Source organism: Phaenicophaeus curvirostris, chromosome 1 (genome assembly GCF_032191515.1).
Source record: "Phaenicophaeus curvirostris isolate KB17595 chromosome 1, BPBGC_Pcur_1.0, whole genome shotgun sequence".
In the NCBI taxonomy this organism is placed as follows: Eukaryota; Metazoa; Chordata; class Aves; order Cuculiformes; family Cuculidae; genus Phaenicophaeus; species Phaenicophaeus curvirostris.
The window spans coordinates 88,319,483-88,337,606 of NC_091392.1; the positions used below are offsets into that span (position 1 = coordinate 88,319,483).

The 18,124-nt window shown below is 45.9% G+C and overlaps 1 protein-coding gene across 3 annotated transcripts in view; it reads left to right on the forward strand.

The window, feature by feature from the left end:
- The window catches only part of LSAMP (limbic system associated membrane protein), a 1,019,327-nt gene that overhangs the window by 694,850 nt on the left and 306,353 nt on the right, over nt 1-18,124 (forward strand). For 2 of the 3 annotated variants that reach the window (XM_069867316.1, XM_069867333.1), the window contains exon 1: nt 10,326-10,591. In XM_069867316.1, coding sequence (XP_069723417.1) covers nt 10,437-10,591 — 155 coding nt within the window. In that variant the 5' untranslated portion in view covers nt 10,326-10,436. Of the gene's footprint in view, nt 1-10,325; nt 10,592-18,124 lie in introns of those variants that run through there. The other variant, XM_069867324.1, reaches the window with a different exon arrangement.

Below are 18,124 nucleotides of genomic sequence, written 5' to 3' on the forward strand. Positions count from 1 at the left end.
ACTTATGCTTGGCAAACACAGGAAGATTCCTTGCAGACAGAAAGAATAGGTCTTATGGACAATGACTTTGACTAAAGAGTAAACAGTGACAGAGGTTCCCTGAGGGCACCTGAGGTAGCCTTATCCACAAGTGCTATAAGTCAGGTATCTAGGGTTCATCTTTCAGTCCATTCCTATGGCAGAGGGCAAGTAATGAAGTGTGGAAGTGCCCTACTCAGAGTTTCATCTTATCATCAAAAGTTTTCTTTGGGCTTTTTTTGTTACCCTGCTCTTGGTCTGATCCAACTGTAGTGATTTTTTTCACATACCCTGCCTTTGTTCAGTTAGCTAGGGTGTTTTGACCAGCCTGCTCTCTGTCACTCTCTGATCTTTGCCTGCTGGAAGAAGCTACTAGGCTTATTACGTTATTCAAAAAATACTGGTGTATTGTATAAATTAGAAAGGTAATGAAGTGTTGCTGAAGACCAGGGCTACACAAAAACTCCCAGGAGTTTCACAGGAAGCAATGCTTCCATTTCACTGGATCGTTGGCTCTTTGTTTCATAGAGCCCCACAAGGTCCTGGTTGCTGGACCTAATCTAACAGGTTGCTGGAGCTGAGTAAATTGCCAGTAGAGCAGATGTGTTTGCCGGCACTTCAGGGCCAGAGCCTGGCTCTGATAGGTCAGGTTCCACAGAGATTCTACATCCCCCAGGAGAACATCTAACTATTCTCACTCTCACCTGGAAGCTTTTATGAATGCCCCCCAGCCATCTGCTTTGGTGAGCTGTTTCAGGATGTGTGCCTCACTCATCCAGCCTAGCATTAGCAATGTTGTAAGGAGGGGCTCAGAGAAGAATTTCTGTTTCGAAAGAGTTATTGCTTTGTCTGATAGATAATACTTCATCTGAGCAGTTTGCAATTATGTCCACACTCAGGTTTCTTTCACCTTATCCCAAGTTCATTTAAAGATGAGCTGGGATGAAACTGAACCAAGGTGATTCTGAGACAGGTTGCTGCTGCTGCTGCTGTAAGCAGTGAAGTCCACAGGCCATACAACTGCACAGCTGCTGCAGCTGAGCACAGGACTGTGCTGGAGTCTTCTCAGTCCTGTCTAACAGAACAAACTCCTGGAATCACCTCCAGCGCAACCCCTCCTCTCCCTGAGGAGTCTCCTTATTCCTGCACCTCTTGGTTGGCACATCCTCTGTACTTCCCCCTCAACTCCTACTTCTCTCTTCCCCATGCTTAGGCATGTACCACAGAAGTGGTACAAAGTGAGACTCAAACAGATAAAACATAATTTTTCAAGGAGATCGTATCTGTCAGCAGATGATGATTTAATCTAAGCATACAAAAGCAAGATTCGATTCAGTGGCTGTATGATAACAAAAGTAATGTTCGTGCTTAAAACAACATGAAAAATTCTTAGCCTGGGGTGGTAATTAATCATTGAGCCACTGACATAGGGTAGATCTCTGCAGTTGGGGCTGCTTAAACCAAAGCTGAGAGCCTTTCTCTAGCAAGGTGCTCCAGTTGACCCACTGGTTGTGAGTGGCTTCCTGCCAGAAGTAGTGCGTGAGTTTCTGTGGTTTGCGGTAGGCAGCTGGACAGGATAATCTGAGAAGTCCCTCCTAGCTTTAAAAAAACAACATAGGAAAGAAACAAAAACTTGAAAATACCAGATCAGAAGACTGGAGAAAGGAAGAAGTAACATGGGAAAGGGGAAAAGATAAGCTGAAATATTAAAAAGTGTGTGTTAAGAGAGTATGTGTTAAAAGAGTGTGTGTTAGAGACACTAACACTTAACTCTGATGCAGTCTCTGCCCTGACCTGTAGCCTGTAAGAATGGTACTAGCTAAGCCTGTGTCTGTGTCTCCTGGCTTGTCATCTTGAAAACATGGACATGTTAAAGATGTCACTGGAACAGGCTGCCCAGGGAGGTGGTTGAGTCACCTTCCCTGGAGGTGTTTAAAAGACGGGTGTATGAGGTGCTGAGGGTTTAGTGATTGATAGGATGATCCAGTAGGTCTTTCCCAATGTTGTGATTCTGTGAGTTTTCCTTCTCTTCAGACCTGAGTGCAGTGAAATAATTGGAATTATTTTCAGAAGCTTGAATTCAGGCAGGTCATAGTTTCAAAGGGACTCTTCTCCAAATTTCTGCATACAAATTTCTCTCTCAGCTTGTTGTGCATGAGGCTTTCTGACAACGTCTGGTCTCCTGATAACATCACAATCTTGGGAATCTTTCTTGTCTCATTGAAGGCCTCAGTTTAAGTTTCATATAAGCTATGTGGTAGCTTCTGTAATGGACAAGAAAATGCACAGCACAACAACCTGCTGCACTCTATTCTTCACAATAAAATTAATTCTCTGGTGATGACGAATGCGTAGTATGTATCATTTCAGCATGACTTTGGAGCTCTCTTCCAAATCGCTGTCAGAAGGATTATTGTCATCCATTAGCAATGTGTTGAAAACTCCACATCGGAGCAGGTCATTGAATATACAGCAGGGCTCAGCAGAACAGGTTTGACCACTTCTTTCTTGTATAGGATTCCTGTCTGCAGCAATCCTAACATCCCTTGCAACTGCCAGGTAGTCGTTTTGGGGCCTGCTAATGAGCATGTTAGAAATAGATCATGCCTGACATTTTCTGTAGATTGTGACTTGCAGGGGCTTTCTGTATTGCAGTGTCAGATCACCTTGCAGTCTTTGACGCTTCATCATTTGAATATGACTGGAACCTAAGGGTATGTTAGGATCTGCTCTATGTAGCTGGAAACTTTGACGCCCTGAGAGACAGGGCAATTTTAAACCGTTAAATTAGGCATCTGCTCTGAAGTGCCCCCAAGAGAAGATTATCTCTCTAAGGGCAGAGGGAAGCTAGGGAGATTAGCTTTTTACGCCTTTGTGATTGCCTCATTAAGTGACTTACCCGAATTCACTGAGGAAATTGGGACTGGATATCTCCCAATTCCTCCTAGAATATCCCAAGCTCTGGGTCATCTCTCTGCTTGTATGTTGGGAGGGACTGTTAACTACTAACTATAGCCTCCTTCTGTGAAGTCAATCTTAATTACTTGTTCTGAGGGCTGTAAATATTCACCAGCATTGGGAGAGAAGTGTTTGGGGGATACTAAGTCTAAGCAGATAGAGCTATTGCCTTTCTATGGGAAGTGAATTTTTTAAAGACCTTTAGGGTTGAACCCTGGCTCTGCCTGACTTATCATTATTTGATACTGGTGAAGCAAGAATTTTACTCCCAAATACAGAAAGAAAAGAGATCTTGAGGCTGTCCTCAGTGGAGAGGTATAGACTGCTTGTCTTGATTTGTATGCCTAACTCCCATGGCCACATTTGGAAAATACAGGTCAACATAATACCTTGTCCCCACGAGAAATGTCAGAACTGGGATCAGCTCTTTCCCTGTTTCTGATGCCATGAGATGGCCTTCCTTGGGAGAACAGATCACACAGGGGCTGCTGACTCAGCTGGGAGATTGCAGGCAGCCTGGCTCCCAGCCATGCAGCAGCAGTCGCTGAGGAGCGTGGCCTCCTGTGGTTTCGAAGTGATTTGACACCCCCTGACAAACAGCAGCTGCAGAGAGCAGTTCTGAGGTGTTTGTGAGGAAGTCACCAATGATACGTGGTCTTTCAGGGAAAAGGCAGCACCATGTTCTTGATACTACTCACTGCTTTTATGCCTGTTGGATTTTTAAGGCTGGAAGGGCAACTTTTGTTTAAATAAAAGAGAATCATACTCTATTTCTTGTTCCTCTCAAGTGAGGAAGGACCTGTTGCCAATTACTTAGTAGTTCTACAAGCACTTGCTGTTGGTAGCAACCAATAAATATGGCCACAAACCAGCTACAGGGCTAATTCTTTGATCCCACTTGATCATATCCTGCTGAAAAAAAAGACATCTTTGGGCTGCTATTTTCCTCCAGCCGAAGCTTCAGATTTGGTCTTTAACTAAAGATGAAATTTTATGGGAAGTCTGAACACAAAGTCCAGTCAAACAACGTTTTGTTTTTTCAAAGGTGGTAGCACAGGTTTCTTCCCATGCAGCATGGAAGTAGATGAACTTCAAAACTCAAGGCCTCATGTTTAGCTGGTGGAAATCAGCGTACCTATTTTGACAGTGATGGCAATATGTCAGCTTACAGCAGTCGAGAACCTGGCCCTTGGCCTCTAAATTGTCCACACCAAGGTGGTCAATTGTGAAACTAAATAGATTGCATAGTAATGAGTTTACAAATTGTTCTTGTACAGGATGAAGTTCTATTACAGCTCAGTGACCACACTTAGAAAGATGCCTTTTACCACCCACAGATATGACCTATCTGAGTGCTCTCAATGCAGTAAATGCTTCTACCTAACAAGGTCCTTACTTCAGAAGAAGCTTAGTCTTATTGCATTACGCATCTGGATGGGAGTTTCAGGCCTAAGCTAGCTCTGATTTGCAGCATCGAAAGCCAGTTTTAATTATGAACTTGCAAGATACTCATAAACCCCTGTCTGTATTAAAATAAAGCACAGGCAGGTATGGTTACTTCTAGTATTAGAGCCATCATACACGTGTATTTGTCTCAAACTGCAGAATTTTTCCAATAGCATGTTCCCTGTAAGTGCCTTTGGGATATGAGTGAATGTCATTGATGTTCCAGTCAGCACAGGATCGAATTTGGTAGACAGCATGCTACCCTTAGCAGACTTATATTTTTTTCAGCTGTCTCATGGAAATTACTTCACTCCTCTTTCCAGCAGACTCTGGGCTGGTATTGATGGAGGCCACTTTATCAGGCAGGTGTAGCTGAAGGAGTGGACAGAGTATGTCGTACAGGAATGCTCTCCCAGATTTTGAGAAGAAGGACATTTACCACTTAAAGCATATCTCCCACCTCTAGATGCCCCTGCTTCATTCAAAGGATTTCCTACCTTTCTTCTAGCCCTGTTTCTCCTTCTCTTCTACTCCTATGGATCCATGTATCCCAGGAACCAAAGGAGAGTGAAACACAGCTGCTTAATAAATAGGTGTGGGATGCTGCTCTTAGACAGCAGAGTAGAAATGTGTGCATATAGGAGCTGCAGGCACAGAAAGGAAGAGGGAAAAGAGAGATCACCACTCCCTGCCACAGTCCCTTAATCTTCCCCTCCCCATGTCCCTCTTTTGCTCTTCCCTGTTCCTCTCCATAACGCCATTGCCAATGCAGCAAAATTGTGTTTTCTCTGCATGGCTGAGAAGCTTTGAGCAGTCTCTGTTGCTGAGTACAGCACTGTATCTTGACTAAACACGTTATAGCTCACAAAACATCATACGTTTTCACTCATCATTGCACGTACCCTGCATAAAATTCCTAGATGCTTGGACTCTGCTGACAGAACAGTTACACAGTCCCTTTAAAACAATTGTGTTGGTCATTACAGGGTATTTGAGCAGTTCTCTTTCTGTATTTTTAATAAATGCCTTTTCCCAGATTCCAGTGTTATCTGGGAACGAGTCACCAGTTTTGGTGTGGTTGGTAGTGAATGAAAGTCAAGTGACAACAGTTGCCATTTTGTGGCTGTTGGTGTGAGCTGATGAGCCTCACTTCAGCTCCTAGAGGGCAGCCATCCACATCATACAGACGGCTCTCGCAGTTGGCATTGCATTTAGTTTCCATGGATTGCTCTTTGCTTGTAGCCACCTCAAATGCAAAAAAACCCCGTCCATTTTGTGGCCAGAGTCCATGCTTTCAGTGTCTATTGGCTCTCCATGAAAAACAGATGGCACTTCAGGCTTTCACAATGTCATTCCATGAGTATCTGTAAAACTGAGCTGCCACGCAGGCAGGCAGAGGTGACCTGAGTACTAGTTCCAGAGCATCTCACTGCTGCATATCTCAGTGGAGGCTGCCTATCCAGGGTCAGCATAGAGGGTCTCTCCTTTGGACAGCTTAGCTGCCAGGATTCTGATGTCTTCAGCACTCTTCCTTCAAAGCCAGGGAGAGTAAGGCTAGCTGGGCTGTGTCTGCTCACGCTGCTGTTTTCCTTCCAGCTTCCACACAGCCATGCTGCACCTACAGTGTAGAAAAACAAGCACCTTCCTAAATCTGTCATCCAAGCGTTTCTCTCATGCTTTTGGAGGTGCTATACAGCCTGTGCTCATCAAAGGGTATTGCTCTAGGCCATGTTGCCTTTGAACAGGGTATAAGTGTTTTGTGCTGCAGGAGGATGATGTGATACCTGTAGGGCTGGGCTTATGCTGCCCCATCCATTCCTGGACTGCATAGTGACAAAATTTGGTCCGTCAAGCTGGTCCTGCCTGTCCTGCACCTACCAGAACTATCGGTAAATGGCATTAAAATATGGCAGTATGGATTTGTGATGTCCGTGCTCAGATTGTTTACCCAAAATTTTCCTCAAGTTTTCATAAGATAGGAAAGTTAGAAAGCAGACCTGCTGTTTCATTATCTGCTTCCAGCAGGGGGAGATGGGTCCAGAGAGTTATTTCTTCTGGGAATGCATACAAAAATAACATTATTTATTTTACTCATGAGGCACTCTCCTAGGATTTGTGTGATTCCTGCTTGTTTGGCCTTTTATACCCAGGCAACCCCTTCCCTTTCCTTCCGTATGCTTCTAAAAGCAAATAAGACCTATCAGCTTTGTGTTCTGTTTTTGGTTTATTGTTCCCAAGGTTTACGAGACCCTCAAGGGAATTTCTTCCTCGTCTCTCTGTTTATTATGATTATTATGATTATTATGATTATTATTATTATTAAATAGTTATGCTACAGTGGTTCTAATCAGGATTGTATAAATGTGTAGGAAGATGAAGACTTCACCTGTACTTCTGTCTTCAGTAGAGAGGGGACTCCAATTCTGGTGTGACGTGCCCCACTTTGTAGGGAGGCATGACCACATGCAGTCCCACCTCGAGTCAGGATGTTACCAGAGCCTGGGAACAGTATTCCTTCTTTTTCTCTCCCCCTGAAGCCCCTCCTGTCGTTCTCTCTATAAAAAATATTGGTGCCACTTTCAATGAACTATATTTAACTAAGCATTAAATTTAGATTTAACTGGATAGTTATTGCCTCCTAAGTAAATACTCTGAGATAAGGAAATATTTAGTGAGCTCTAGCAGTTGGGTGGCAGATGCTTCTTGCATTGCATAATAGTTAATCTTTGACAAATATGTTTTCCTTACTCTACTGGCATTTAATTAATGTACAATAGCTCTTATTAAATGTAGATGAAAAATATATGGGAGACCTTTGTAAAAAGTATACATGAAATGCTCTAACTTGCAAGAGGGGTGCTTTTCTGTCACTGATAACTTCATATGGGACTGAGTCTTTTAGTCGTACTCAAACTCTGTCCCAAGAGTGCAGAGGCTTCCTCTTGCTAATGCCTGTCACCTGGGATGCCAGCAGCCTGTTGTCATCTCTGTCTCTTATGCTGTCCATCGTCTGTGGCTGCTAGTCTATTAGCAGCATGATCTTCTTCAGAGCAATACCCTTGTGCAGTTAAATCTCTCTCTGCAGTAGCCTGGGAACATCCAGTGTGTGGATTAACACCCTAACTTCTTCTCATTGCTCCCCTTCTCTGGTGCCATCTGTGTCAAGTCTACTGCAGGGGAAATGTCTGAATTGGCTCACTTCTTGGCTTGAATACAAAGCAGTCATCTCTTTTGCCGCTGCATGCATGGCACTGGAGCAGTGGTGTCATGACCTCAGTCCTTAATTTGTGAGCTCTTAACACATGCAGGGATTGTTTAAGTACTCATATATAGCATGGTCTTTCCATACCAAGGCTGCAGGGGCCACTTTCTAGGGGTTCAGAAAGCAACTGAACACATTCCTGGAAGAACAAAATCAGTCGAGAGCCATTAACTACAAAGACACTGTCACTGGCTCAGGACGTGCCTTAGCCCACAAATCATGTGAAATTAGAGAAGTGCTCTGGGGCAGTACCATTGCCCGCTTGCCTTGTGCTTGTGCTCTGCCACAGGCACTGGCTTTAGGCTGTGTTCGGAGACAGGATGCAGGGTTAGACGGACCTTTGATCTGATCCCATGAGGCCACTTGTAAGGCACAGAGCCATTCCTTATGTCTCCCCAGTTTGGGTCCACTATATGCCTTGAAGGCTCCGGGAGCAAAGGTGAAGCAGACGGCGTACAAGACCTGGTTTCCCCCTTCCTGCATACGCATGCAGCAACTCTGCGAGGAGCAGGACGGTGGCTCACACCAGAGTTCCCCTCAGCTTTTCTATCATCCACTTCTCTGCACCCCCATCAAGCCATCTCTTCTGTCTTTGCTCCCCCTTTCCAGCCCCACCACGCTTTAGCCCCGGAAGGGCTATCCTAGCAAAGCATCCTAGGAGCAAAGCATCCCTAGGAGCATCCCTCTTCATCCCTCCTGCAAGCAGAGGAAAGCGGGGCTGCGGGGAATGGCAGGCAGGCATCAGCAGCAAAACATACGGCTTCTCCCTCTCCGTGAATTTAATCTCCCTTCTCGTTGGAAGGTGCCGGTGCTGGTATGCGAGCGGTGGGAGCGTTCCCGGGTGGGCAGCGCTGCTGCCGGGCTCGGGGCTCAGCTGCGGGGAGGACAGGCCGGGCATTCACGCTGCGGGCGGCTCAATACCAGCATTGTCTCCGGTTCATCCCTCAAAGGCTGGGAAAGGAGCTGGGGGGCGGGAAGGGCTGAGTGGAGGGAGGTGGGAGGGAGGCGGAGGCAGGGATGTACAACTGTTTATGTGGCGAGAGGAAAGTCTGAGGAGCGCGGGGGGGAAGCACGGGTTGAGGCTGCAGCGGTAGTTGCCAAGGATGCTGCTCTGTAAATCAGCTCGCTTGTGGCTTCAGGCCGCAAAGCCAAGTTGTTTGCACTTTCAGCCACAGCTTCTTTGCCCTCCCCTCACCCCCTTTCTCAGTATTTTCTCTTGTCAGTACTGGCCGTATCTTTCTCCATCCTCTCTGCCCCGCTCCCGGTGCCTCCCTCCCATTCTGCCTCTCCCGGCTGCTCCTGCCTTTTCCTCCCTGCTTCCAGGTCTGCCTGATTCCAGTTCCCCCTCGCACTCCCCCTGTCCCCCACTCCCCCATCCTCCTTTCTCCATCTCCCTCTTCCTCTCCCATCCCCTTCTCCCTTTTTCCCATCCCCTTCTCCCTCTTTTTCCCATCCCCCTTTCTCCATCTCTCTCTTCCTCTTCCATCCCCCTCTTCCTCTCCCATCCCCTTCTCCCTTTTTCCCATCCCCTTCTCCCTCTTTTTCCCATCCCCCTTTCTCCATATCTCTCTTCCATCCCCCTCTTCCTCTCCCATCCTCTTCTTCCTTTCCCCATCCTCCTTTCTCCATCCCCCTCTTCCTCTCCCATCCTCTTCTCCCTCTTTTTCCCATCCCCCTTTCTCCATCCCCCTCTTCCTCTCCCATCCTCTTCTCCCTCTTTTTCCCATCCCCCTTTCTCCATCCCCCTCTTCCTCTCCCATCCCCTTCTCCCTCTTTTCCCCCATCGCCCTTTCTCCATCTCTCTCTTCCTCTCCCATTCCATGCTCCCTCTTCCCCATCCTCCCTTCTCCATCCCTCTCTTCTCCCTCTTTCCCCATCCCCTTCTCCTTCTTTCCCCATCCCCTTCTCCCTCTTCCCCATCCTCCCTTCTCCATCCCCCTCTTCCTCTCCCATCCTCTTCTCCCTCCTTTCCCCCATCCTCCTTTCTCCGTCCCCCTCTTCCTCTCCCACCCCCTTCCCTCCCTGCCCCTCAGCCTCCCTTCTCCCTCGGGCCCTCCCTGCCCACCGCAGGCTCCCGAATTCCCTGCGGGGTGGCCGGAGCGGTTCCCGCACAGCGCGGGGGCTGCGGGAGAGGGACGCGAACGGCAACGAAGCGGCGCTCGTCGCTCGCCTCCCGCGCTCCCCGCCGCGGTGCCGAGCTGCCGTCTCACGAGTGAGGCTCCCTCCCTCCTCCTCCCTCCTCTCTCCCTCCCTCCCTCTCTCGCTCCGCCTGGGAAAGTGGGTTAGGAAGGGAGCTCGGGGCTGGGAGGCTGCACAGCCGCGCACTGGAGCAGGACCATCACTCGCGCAGCCACAGGACTCGTGTTGTTCCTTTTCCTTTTTTTTTCCCCTCACTTCTCTCCATCACTCCAAACGGGTCGATTTAATTGGGTTTTTTTTTAATTATTTTGTTACCTTACTTTTTTTCCTCTTGCTTTTTTTTTCTTTCTTTTTTAATTGAAGCTTGTGCTAAGACTTTTTTTTTTTTTTTTTTGGAAAGACTTTAAAAAAAAAAAAGACGAGGGAAAAGAAGCCAGCAAGAGAAAGTGGCAGCTAAGAAGGACTGTTGTGAAATCACCTCCCCTTTCTGGGGCTGTCTATCAAAGCAGAGTTGTACATTATTATTATTGTTTCTTCTTTCTACATCTATCTATCCACATACGAACGCAGAGAGAGAGACAAGTACAGGCAGTGAAACTCGACGAGACCAGCCATGGTAGCAAGGGCTCAGCCTGATCGGAAACAATTACCGCTGGTCCTACTGAGATTGCTTTGCCTTCTCCCTACAGGGCTGCCAGTCCGCAGCGTGGATTTTACCCGCGGTACCGATAACATCACCGTGAGGCAGGGGGACACAGCCATCCTCAGGTAGGGTGTTTTGCCAACTTTTCCTTTTCTGTGCGCGTATCTATATTTCTACGTATGCAACATATGCATGTGATGTGAAATAGATTTGTGTGTGTATAGCTCTGAGAGCCTGTGTTATTTTACCTCTGGAATTGCAGTAGCAGCAGCTGCTACAAACAAGCTCTGCTTGTGTGTTTGTGCTTTAATATAAGCAAAAAAAATCACAGAGCTTTTTGAAAACCTCTTGCCACCACTTTCCTCTGTGTAGTGGTCTGGATCAAAAGAATTTCAGTGGGGAAAGATCTGTTTGTGTTAGCCAGCTCTTGCGAACGTACATTTTCCACCAGCCCTGCAGTGTCAATGGAGAAATCGAAAAGGGATCCAGCTGTGCTTACCAGATGTTCCATTGATCTTCCTATACTTCTTTTTGTACCCATGCAAAAACTTTAGTCTGGGTGCTGTCAGAACTCTCTGGCAAGTTTGGGGTGTTTTTTGTTTTGGTTTTGTGGGATTTTTTTAAGAAACTCTAGTTTTTAATTGTATAAATTAATTTTCTGTGCCGTGAAGGAAGGGGAGAGGGATACAGTAGTTGAAAAGGCTGGTGAAAAACATGGTGTAAGAGCTCCAACATTTATGAAGCTTGTATCTTGTTCACTGCAATGGTTTCTTTTAGGGCTGAGTAAATGGTTATGTGCTCTGCCTGTGTGTCTGAGTGGTTGTGATGAGGGTGTCTTTGCACATGAAGCCTTGCTCACTGGTAGTATTGAGTGTTGTATTTCTGTATTTGTCCTGCTGGTTTAGAAATTCTAAAGGTAGTTCTGAAGCTACTTGGGCTTTCAGTTAGGAGTGTCCCAAATAGCTGAAATGCAGTCATCTTTTTCCTGTGGTTTTCTTTTTGAAATTCTGCCTTGCTCAACTTACCTGCAGTTACTTCCCTACTGAAGGAAAATTCTGTGTATGTGAATGTGTGCACGCACTGTATATTATGGCTATAAAACTACTGGACGTGATTTAAAATAAGTCTGTAATCTGTATGAGGAGCTGATAGTGCACAAACCCTCAAACATCAAGGGAGCAATTCCCTAGCAAAGCTAACAGCAGCAGCAAAGTTTTCTTTCTCTTTCTCTGAAATAAATCCTGCTAGTTGTCACCAAATGGTTTGCTATATGATCCCCCATGTCCTACATCCCTCCCATTTAATGATAGAGGGGCATGTGAGCTAGCAAGATGGGATCAGGGAAGAAGGATGCTAGAAGAGGGATATGTTTGTGTGTGTGTATGTGCACGTATTGCTTCTCTCAGCTCCTGTGTTTTGGGTTGTTTTGATCCTGGAATATCCGTTCAGCAGCTTCCATTCCCCAGCTCTCCAGACTTGTTAACTCGCATGTAAGTTTTATCCACACGGAGTAATAGGATTTACAGAGTAATTCATCTGCCTCGCGTGTGCAATGGAAGGGGTTTAGATGCGACATGGTAAACACCTAACAAGGGGTATTGCCTATGTCTCCCAGCTCCTCTCCCTTCCACTCACTAGCAATTTATATATCCCATTAACCCTTTTCTAGCAGGACGTACAGCTGACTTACCCATTTTTAAAGGCAAATGTTCTCCATCAATCATTTATTTTAGAGGGGCTGCCCAGGCAGATGTTTCCTGGCATATGTTTGGTACATACAGGAGCAAACAAGTCATTAAGCTTGCTTGCCCAGCCAGGAGTCACTGGATTTGTATTTCCCAGTTAACCTTGGAGCTTTTATCTAGATGCTGTGTGCTAAAGCTGCATTTGCAGCAGAGAGAGCTGAGTGGATGGATGGTGTAGATGGTGTCTGTATGTGCTGCGTGTGAAGGGTTTGTCAGCAAGCTCAGTGGGGCTTCGTGGGAGAGTGGTTTCAGTGATCACGTGTGGTTTGCCAGTGTTATGTCAGGCACTAAAATAAAACACCTGAGTGAGGTGATCCAGATGTGTCAGCCAGATGTGTGCCAAGTGACACAGTTTGCAGGAGCAGCACATCACCCATCCATGTAACTGCTTGCCCTGAGCAATACAGTGTTACTGGCAGGATGTGTTTCTGTTAGAAGCGGTGGTGGTGGTTGCACAGGCTTTCCCTCCTTCAACTGCCTGCCTAAGCTCTTTAAGCAGACCTGGCCAGCTGGTTGCTTTACATGTTTCCTAGGAAGGGCAGCTGTTTCCCCTCCCTTTCCCAGCTTTCTGGGACTTTATAGTCCCACCTTCAGATCACTGCACCCTTAGCAAGTTCACGGATGATGCTCAGCCTCGTGGAAGTGTCAATCTGCTGGAGGGTTGGGAGGCTCCAAAGGGATCTGAACAGGCTGGACTGCTGGGCAGAGTCCAATGGCATGAGGTTTAACAAGGCCAAATGCAGGGTCCTGCACTTGGGGCACAACAACCCTATGCAGTGCTACAGACCAGGAGAAGTCTGGCTGGAAAGCTGCGTAGTGGAGAAAGACCTGGGGGTGTTGGTTGACAGCGACTGAACATGAGCCAGCAGTGTGCCCAGGTGGCCAAGAAGGCCAATGGCATCTTGGCTTGTATCAGAAATGGCGTGACCAGCAGGTCCAGGGAGGTTATTCTCCCTCTGTACTCGGCACTGATGAGACCACTCCTCGTCTACTGTGTTCAGTTCTGGGCCCCTCACCACAAGAAGGATATTGAGGCTCTGGAGCGAGTCCAGAGAAGAGCAATGAAGCTGGTGAAGGGGCTGGAGAACAAATCTGAGGAGGAGTGGCTCAGGGAACTGGGGTTTTTTAGCCTAGAGAAGAGGAGGCTGAGGGGAGACCTTATTGCTCTCTAAAACTACCTGAAAGGAGATTGTAGAGAGGAGGGAGCTGGCCTCTTCTCCCAAGTGACAGGGCACAGGACAAAAGGGAATGGCCTCAAGCTCTGACAGGGGAGGTTCAGGCTTGACATCAGAAAAAAAATTTTCATGGAAAGGGTCATTGGGCACTGGCACAGGCTGCCCAGGGAGGTGGTTGAGTCACCTTCCCTGGAGGTGTTTAAAAGATGGGTGGACAAGGTGCTGAGGGGCATGGTTTAGTGTTCGATAGGAACGGTTGGACTCTATGATCCTGTGGGTCTTTTCCAACCTAGTGATTCTGTGATAGGTAGAAGCCAGGCTGTGCTGGGAGACAGGACTGCAACATAAGGTTGGAAGGGATTGTATTTCCCTTTGTCTCATGCACTTTAGATCCTACAGGATGACATTTAATTCCCTCAGTTTTAAAACAAGGGTTGGTTTCCTAGATTCCCCTTCACTTTTTTCACTGCTCCTCCAAAACATAACTCACTTTAAGACAGCCTTGTATTTGAAAAACTCCCAGCATCTCCTTCTCCCTGCCTATGGATCCACTAGTGGCAATGCAAGGGTAATAGCTAGATGGGGAAAAACCATTAGATGTTCTGTATTAACTGCTCAGAGCAGATCCCAGATCCCTACCTCCACAGAGATAGGTAAGAGATTTTTATATGGAGATCATATCACTTATCCTTGCTATGCATCTACTTCAGAGGGAAGAGGGAGTGTACAAGTGGGGGTTTACCAGTGACCAGCAGCTCTTTCCTGAAGCTTGAAGGGAAAGGAAAATGTAGGAGGGAGAGAAAAATGGCATGCAGTTGGACAGAATTAAAAGCCATGTACATAGTGATAATGTAACTAAAACATTTTGTTCGTGTAAATTGTGGCACAAATCATTCAGCAGAGCACCGAGGACAGGGTGTTCTGAATGATTTTTCTCCTTTGGGGCCTTATACATTTGTGTATAGCGTTACACTGGTAGGTGGAGAGATTCGTGGGTGGACTCATCTATGAAGTGAAGAAAAATAGTTTATTATAAGCCCTAATGTTCTTAAAGGAAGCTACTCCTCAGGAACTTCATCTACAGCTTGTTGCTCAGAACAGCATTATTCTGGGAAGTTTGGATATGACTTTTTTAAACTATGGCATTTAAAGTATTCTCTTGCAATGGACTTTTAAAAAATGTTCCTAACTCTATAGTGGCTCATCTCCTAAATGGCCTGGCAACAGATTTGATTCATTTGTTGGCCTTGCTGGAGGTTGATGACTTTTAGTGAGTTTTTGGCATAGGGAACTTAGTCACGGAATTGCAGAGAGAGAGAATAAAAATAGCTCGTGATAGGCTATCCACAGGGAAAAGGGTAATGATCTGCTCCTTAGAGCAAGGCTGAAAAGGGAGGAGGGGTCTGAGAGCTGGAACAGGTGAGAAAGGCTGAGCAGAGCTTCTGGTGTTTGGCTAGCTACAACCAAGAAATGAAAAAAGTGTGTTTCAAAGATTACACTGTATATCACAGAGCCTGTCAGACTTACTAAGTTTTCATTTTTTAACTGTGTCTTCAGCAAGTGGAGAAGGACACTGAATCTTATTTTGACTATTGAGAGGGAACTGTGTGCTACAATTCCTGTCCGTGTTTTGCTCGCAAGATCACAGTCATGAGGTCACCAAGTTTTGTATGCAACTTCGCTGCTTGACATTAGGAAAAAGAAGAATCTCCAAACAACAAGCACAAAAAGCATCCCCAAAACCTAATTATAGAACAGAAAAAGAGAATGAGCCCCAACCCCAAATCTTCTCACTGTTTACCTGCCCCCATCATCTCCTCCCACCCTCATTTGTCCTGTGGGTGTTGGATGAGCAAAGGCAGGGACTCCCTGCTTTCAGCCTAGGGAGGGAATGAGAAATAGGACGATGCGATATAAGCCTGGACACATGCAGTAGCAAAGGGCAGCTACTGCAGACTGGGGAGGGAACTGTGCCTCTGTGTTGTGTTTGGCCTTTAAGATGTGTTAGAAGCAAAATGGCAATGGAGTCCATGCTGTGGGATCAGGTACCTGTACAGTGTGTCAGGGAGAAAGATCAGCTCTTCAAAACACTGTTCTAAGGGCTTCAGTGAGACTTGCAGGTTGCCCAAGGCTTTAAGTAGTCTTGGCACAAGGGCAGACTTGGTCTTTAATGACTTCTGAAATGGAGCTCATCACTAACTGGAATCAAAATGGGTCACATCCCTGTTCTCATCCACTCAGTTATACCAGTACAAATCCACCAAAGCTCAAGGGCACTGCCAGAAATACCACATTTGTCTTTTGGGCAGATTCCTAGGGACTGCTAATAAAGAGGTACAAGTGACTCATAAAGGGCTTAAGCTGCTGAGCACTGCTTAGATGATGCTCAGCCCGCTGGAGAACTGGGATCCCGCCAAGGCCAGAATTTGGCTCATCGTTCTTGAGTTTTTCCAAGCATCAGCCTCTCATCAAGAATTAAATCAATCTGACACTGATATGCTGATGAAAACTAGCATTTAACTGAGTGTGCAATTCCCATTTTACAAGGTATTTTTAAATAATATGAAGTTTCAGGCTGATAGCACATTTAGGAACTTCCATCCTAATAGGTACTTAGTTTCTTCAAGTTACATGTGTCAAAGGATGGGCTAGAATCAAATTACCAGCAGTAATGATAGTGCTGTTGGTGTAATCCTGCAATATAAGCAATTTATGCAAACTGTTCTTGGCCTCCCAGTATTTGGCTGATATTCTACATGTGGAGCTATGCTAGAGGACAAAGGCACCTCAGGCAAAGTAGCAATGCAGCTTCACAACAAAGTGTAAAGTTTAGGCCTTATACAGTCATTAAGAAAAAAAACCCAAGTAAAAGCTGTTCAGATTACACTTATAATTAGCATATGGTTTATAACAGGGAGCACCGAGCTGAGCCCTTTGCTAGAAATGAGAATAGGCATGTTCGAAGTTATAATGCTACATAATAATACAGTCTTGGCAGTAAAATTGTAACCTTGATTATTAGTAGTATTGTTGTGGCACTTAAAGGCCACCACTGGGTTGAGGCACCCTTTGTATTAAGTGCCACGCGAGCACAGAGTAAGAAAGATTCCCTCTTCCACAGGGCATGCAGGCTATTAGCTGGGATGGGCAGAGGCTGGGGGTGGGCAGGAGGTGCCTAAAGGTGAGGGGACTCGCCCAAGGTTGTACAGCAGGGCTGAGGCGCACCCAGCCTAGCGACCTATCCATTAGCTTGGGTTGCCTTTCAGCTGAGCCACACAACAACCCAGCAAATATGACAGATGAGGTTTCCACAGTACATCCTCATCTGTGCTGATATTGACTACAAGGCCCAAACACTCTTTGTTTTCCCCAGTACATGCAGAGCCTTTGTTATCAGGTCTAGTGTACCTATGCCAAGAGGGTATGTTGCGATCCATCCAAAGGAACTGTACTCTGATGATACTCTCCTTTAATTTTTTATTTTTTTTTAAGTATAAATGTAGTAACGAATTAGTGACAAAACTTCCAGGTCTGGCAGCAGATGGTGCCATTATATGAAGGCACATAGATATATGTAGATATGTGAATGTATGTGCGTACATACGACAGAAGAAGTTTCAATATGTATACGGTCAGAGACTAGTGATAAGGATGTTTCCTTAGACACACAATACTTATATATGGTGTGCCCAGGGGTGAGCGGGGCCTTTGTGAGACTCAGTTTTCTGCGAAGTAGAACTAACCCATCACAAGCAAAGCTGGAATGCAGAGTAGAGAAGAAAAGGCTTGAAATTATGTATGTTTAATAACATTGTATGTATAATTTGCATTCAGAAAGATGGAGGAGGAGAGACAGCATCAGACTGTATGGATTTAACCTCCTCCCCTGAGTCTACACACACACTTCAGTTTGCAGCTAAGTACCATATGTTTTCCTACTTAGTTGACATTAAAATTTATATAGTAGTACGTGTTACCTGGAGTGTCTCAGAGCTGGTACCTCTTCCACTCTGCTCCCCTCCCCAGCAGGTCATGAGGAAAGACCTGGTCTTAAAATAGCTTACAGTTACTGGAATTTGCCATCTCATAACTATAAGTTTTCAAAATATATATATTACACGTACCTGGCCTTTATATCCAGACCCACAGGCATATGATTCTGATGGAGCTACGGGACTACAGCTCGCTGCTGATGCAGTGGCGGGGCTTCAAGAGGCTTACTGCAAGGCTGAATATAGCCATTTTCATTGAAGGTACTTAGTTTTGTTGTCCATCAAAATTCACTCTGGCTTGTGTGAACTCATGGTCTGCTGGAGTAAGTGCAATAGAGGGCACAAAGGTGAAGTCAGGAATTTACTGAGTTTTCTTTTACTCTTCTCTCACTGAAGAAGAAACGAATGTAATTTTCAGCTGAATCTGACACCAAAGCATTTGCTCCAGGCTTCAGGCACATCTAACGCGCCTGGTTTTATCGTAAGTAATGGGAACTAATAACAATGAGTTTCACCTCTGCCTAGAAAACAGCTATTTCAAAATAATCTGAACAGCCACTCTCCCCTGTGCATCTATATTTCTGTAGATTTTTTTTTTAGGAGCAACTCAGTTGTGTGGGAGAGGCTGGCTGTGACCCCAGAGTGCCCCCCACCCCCGTTCTCGGTCCTGTGCAAGGAGAGGATAAATAGCCCTGCCGCAGCTCTATTGATTTCACTGGGGTTGGGCTTTTTTAGTCAGAGCTAAC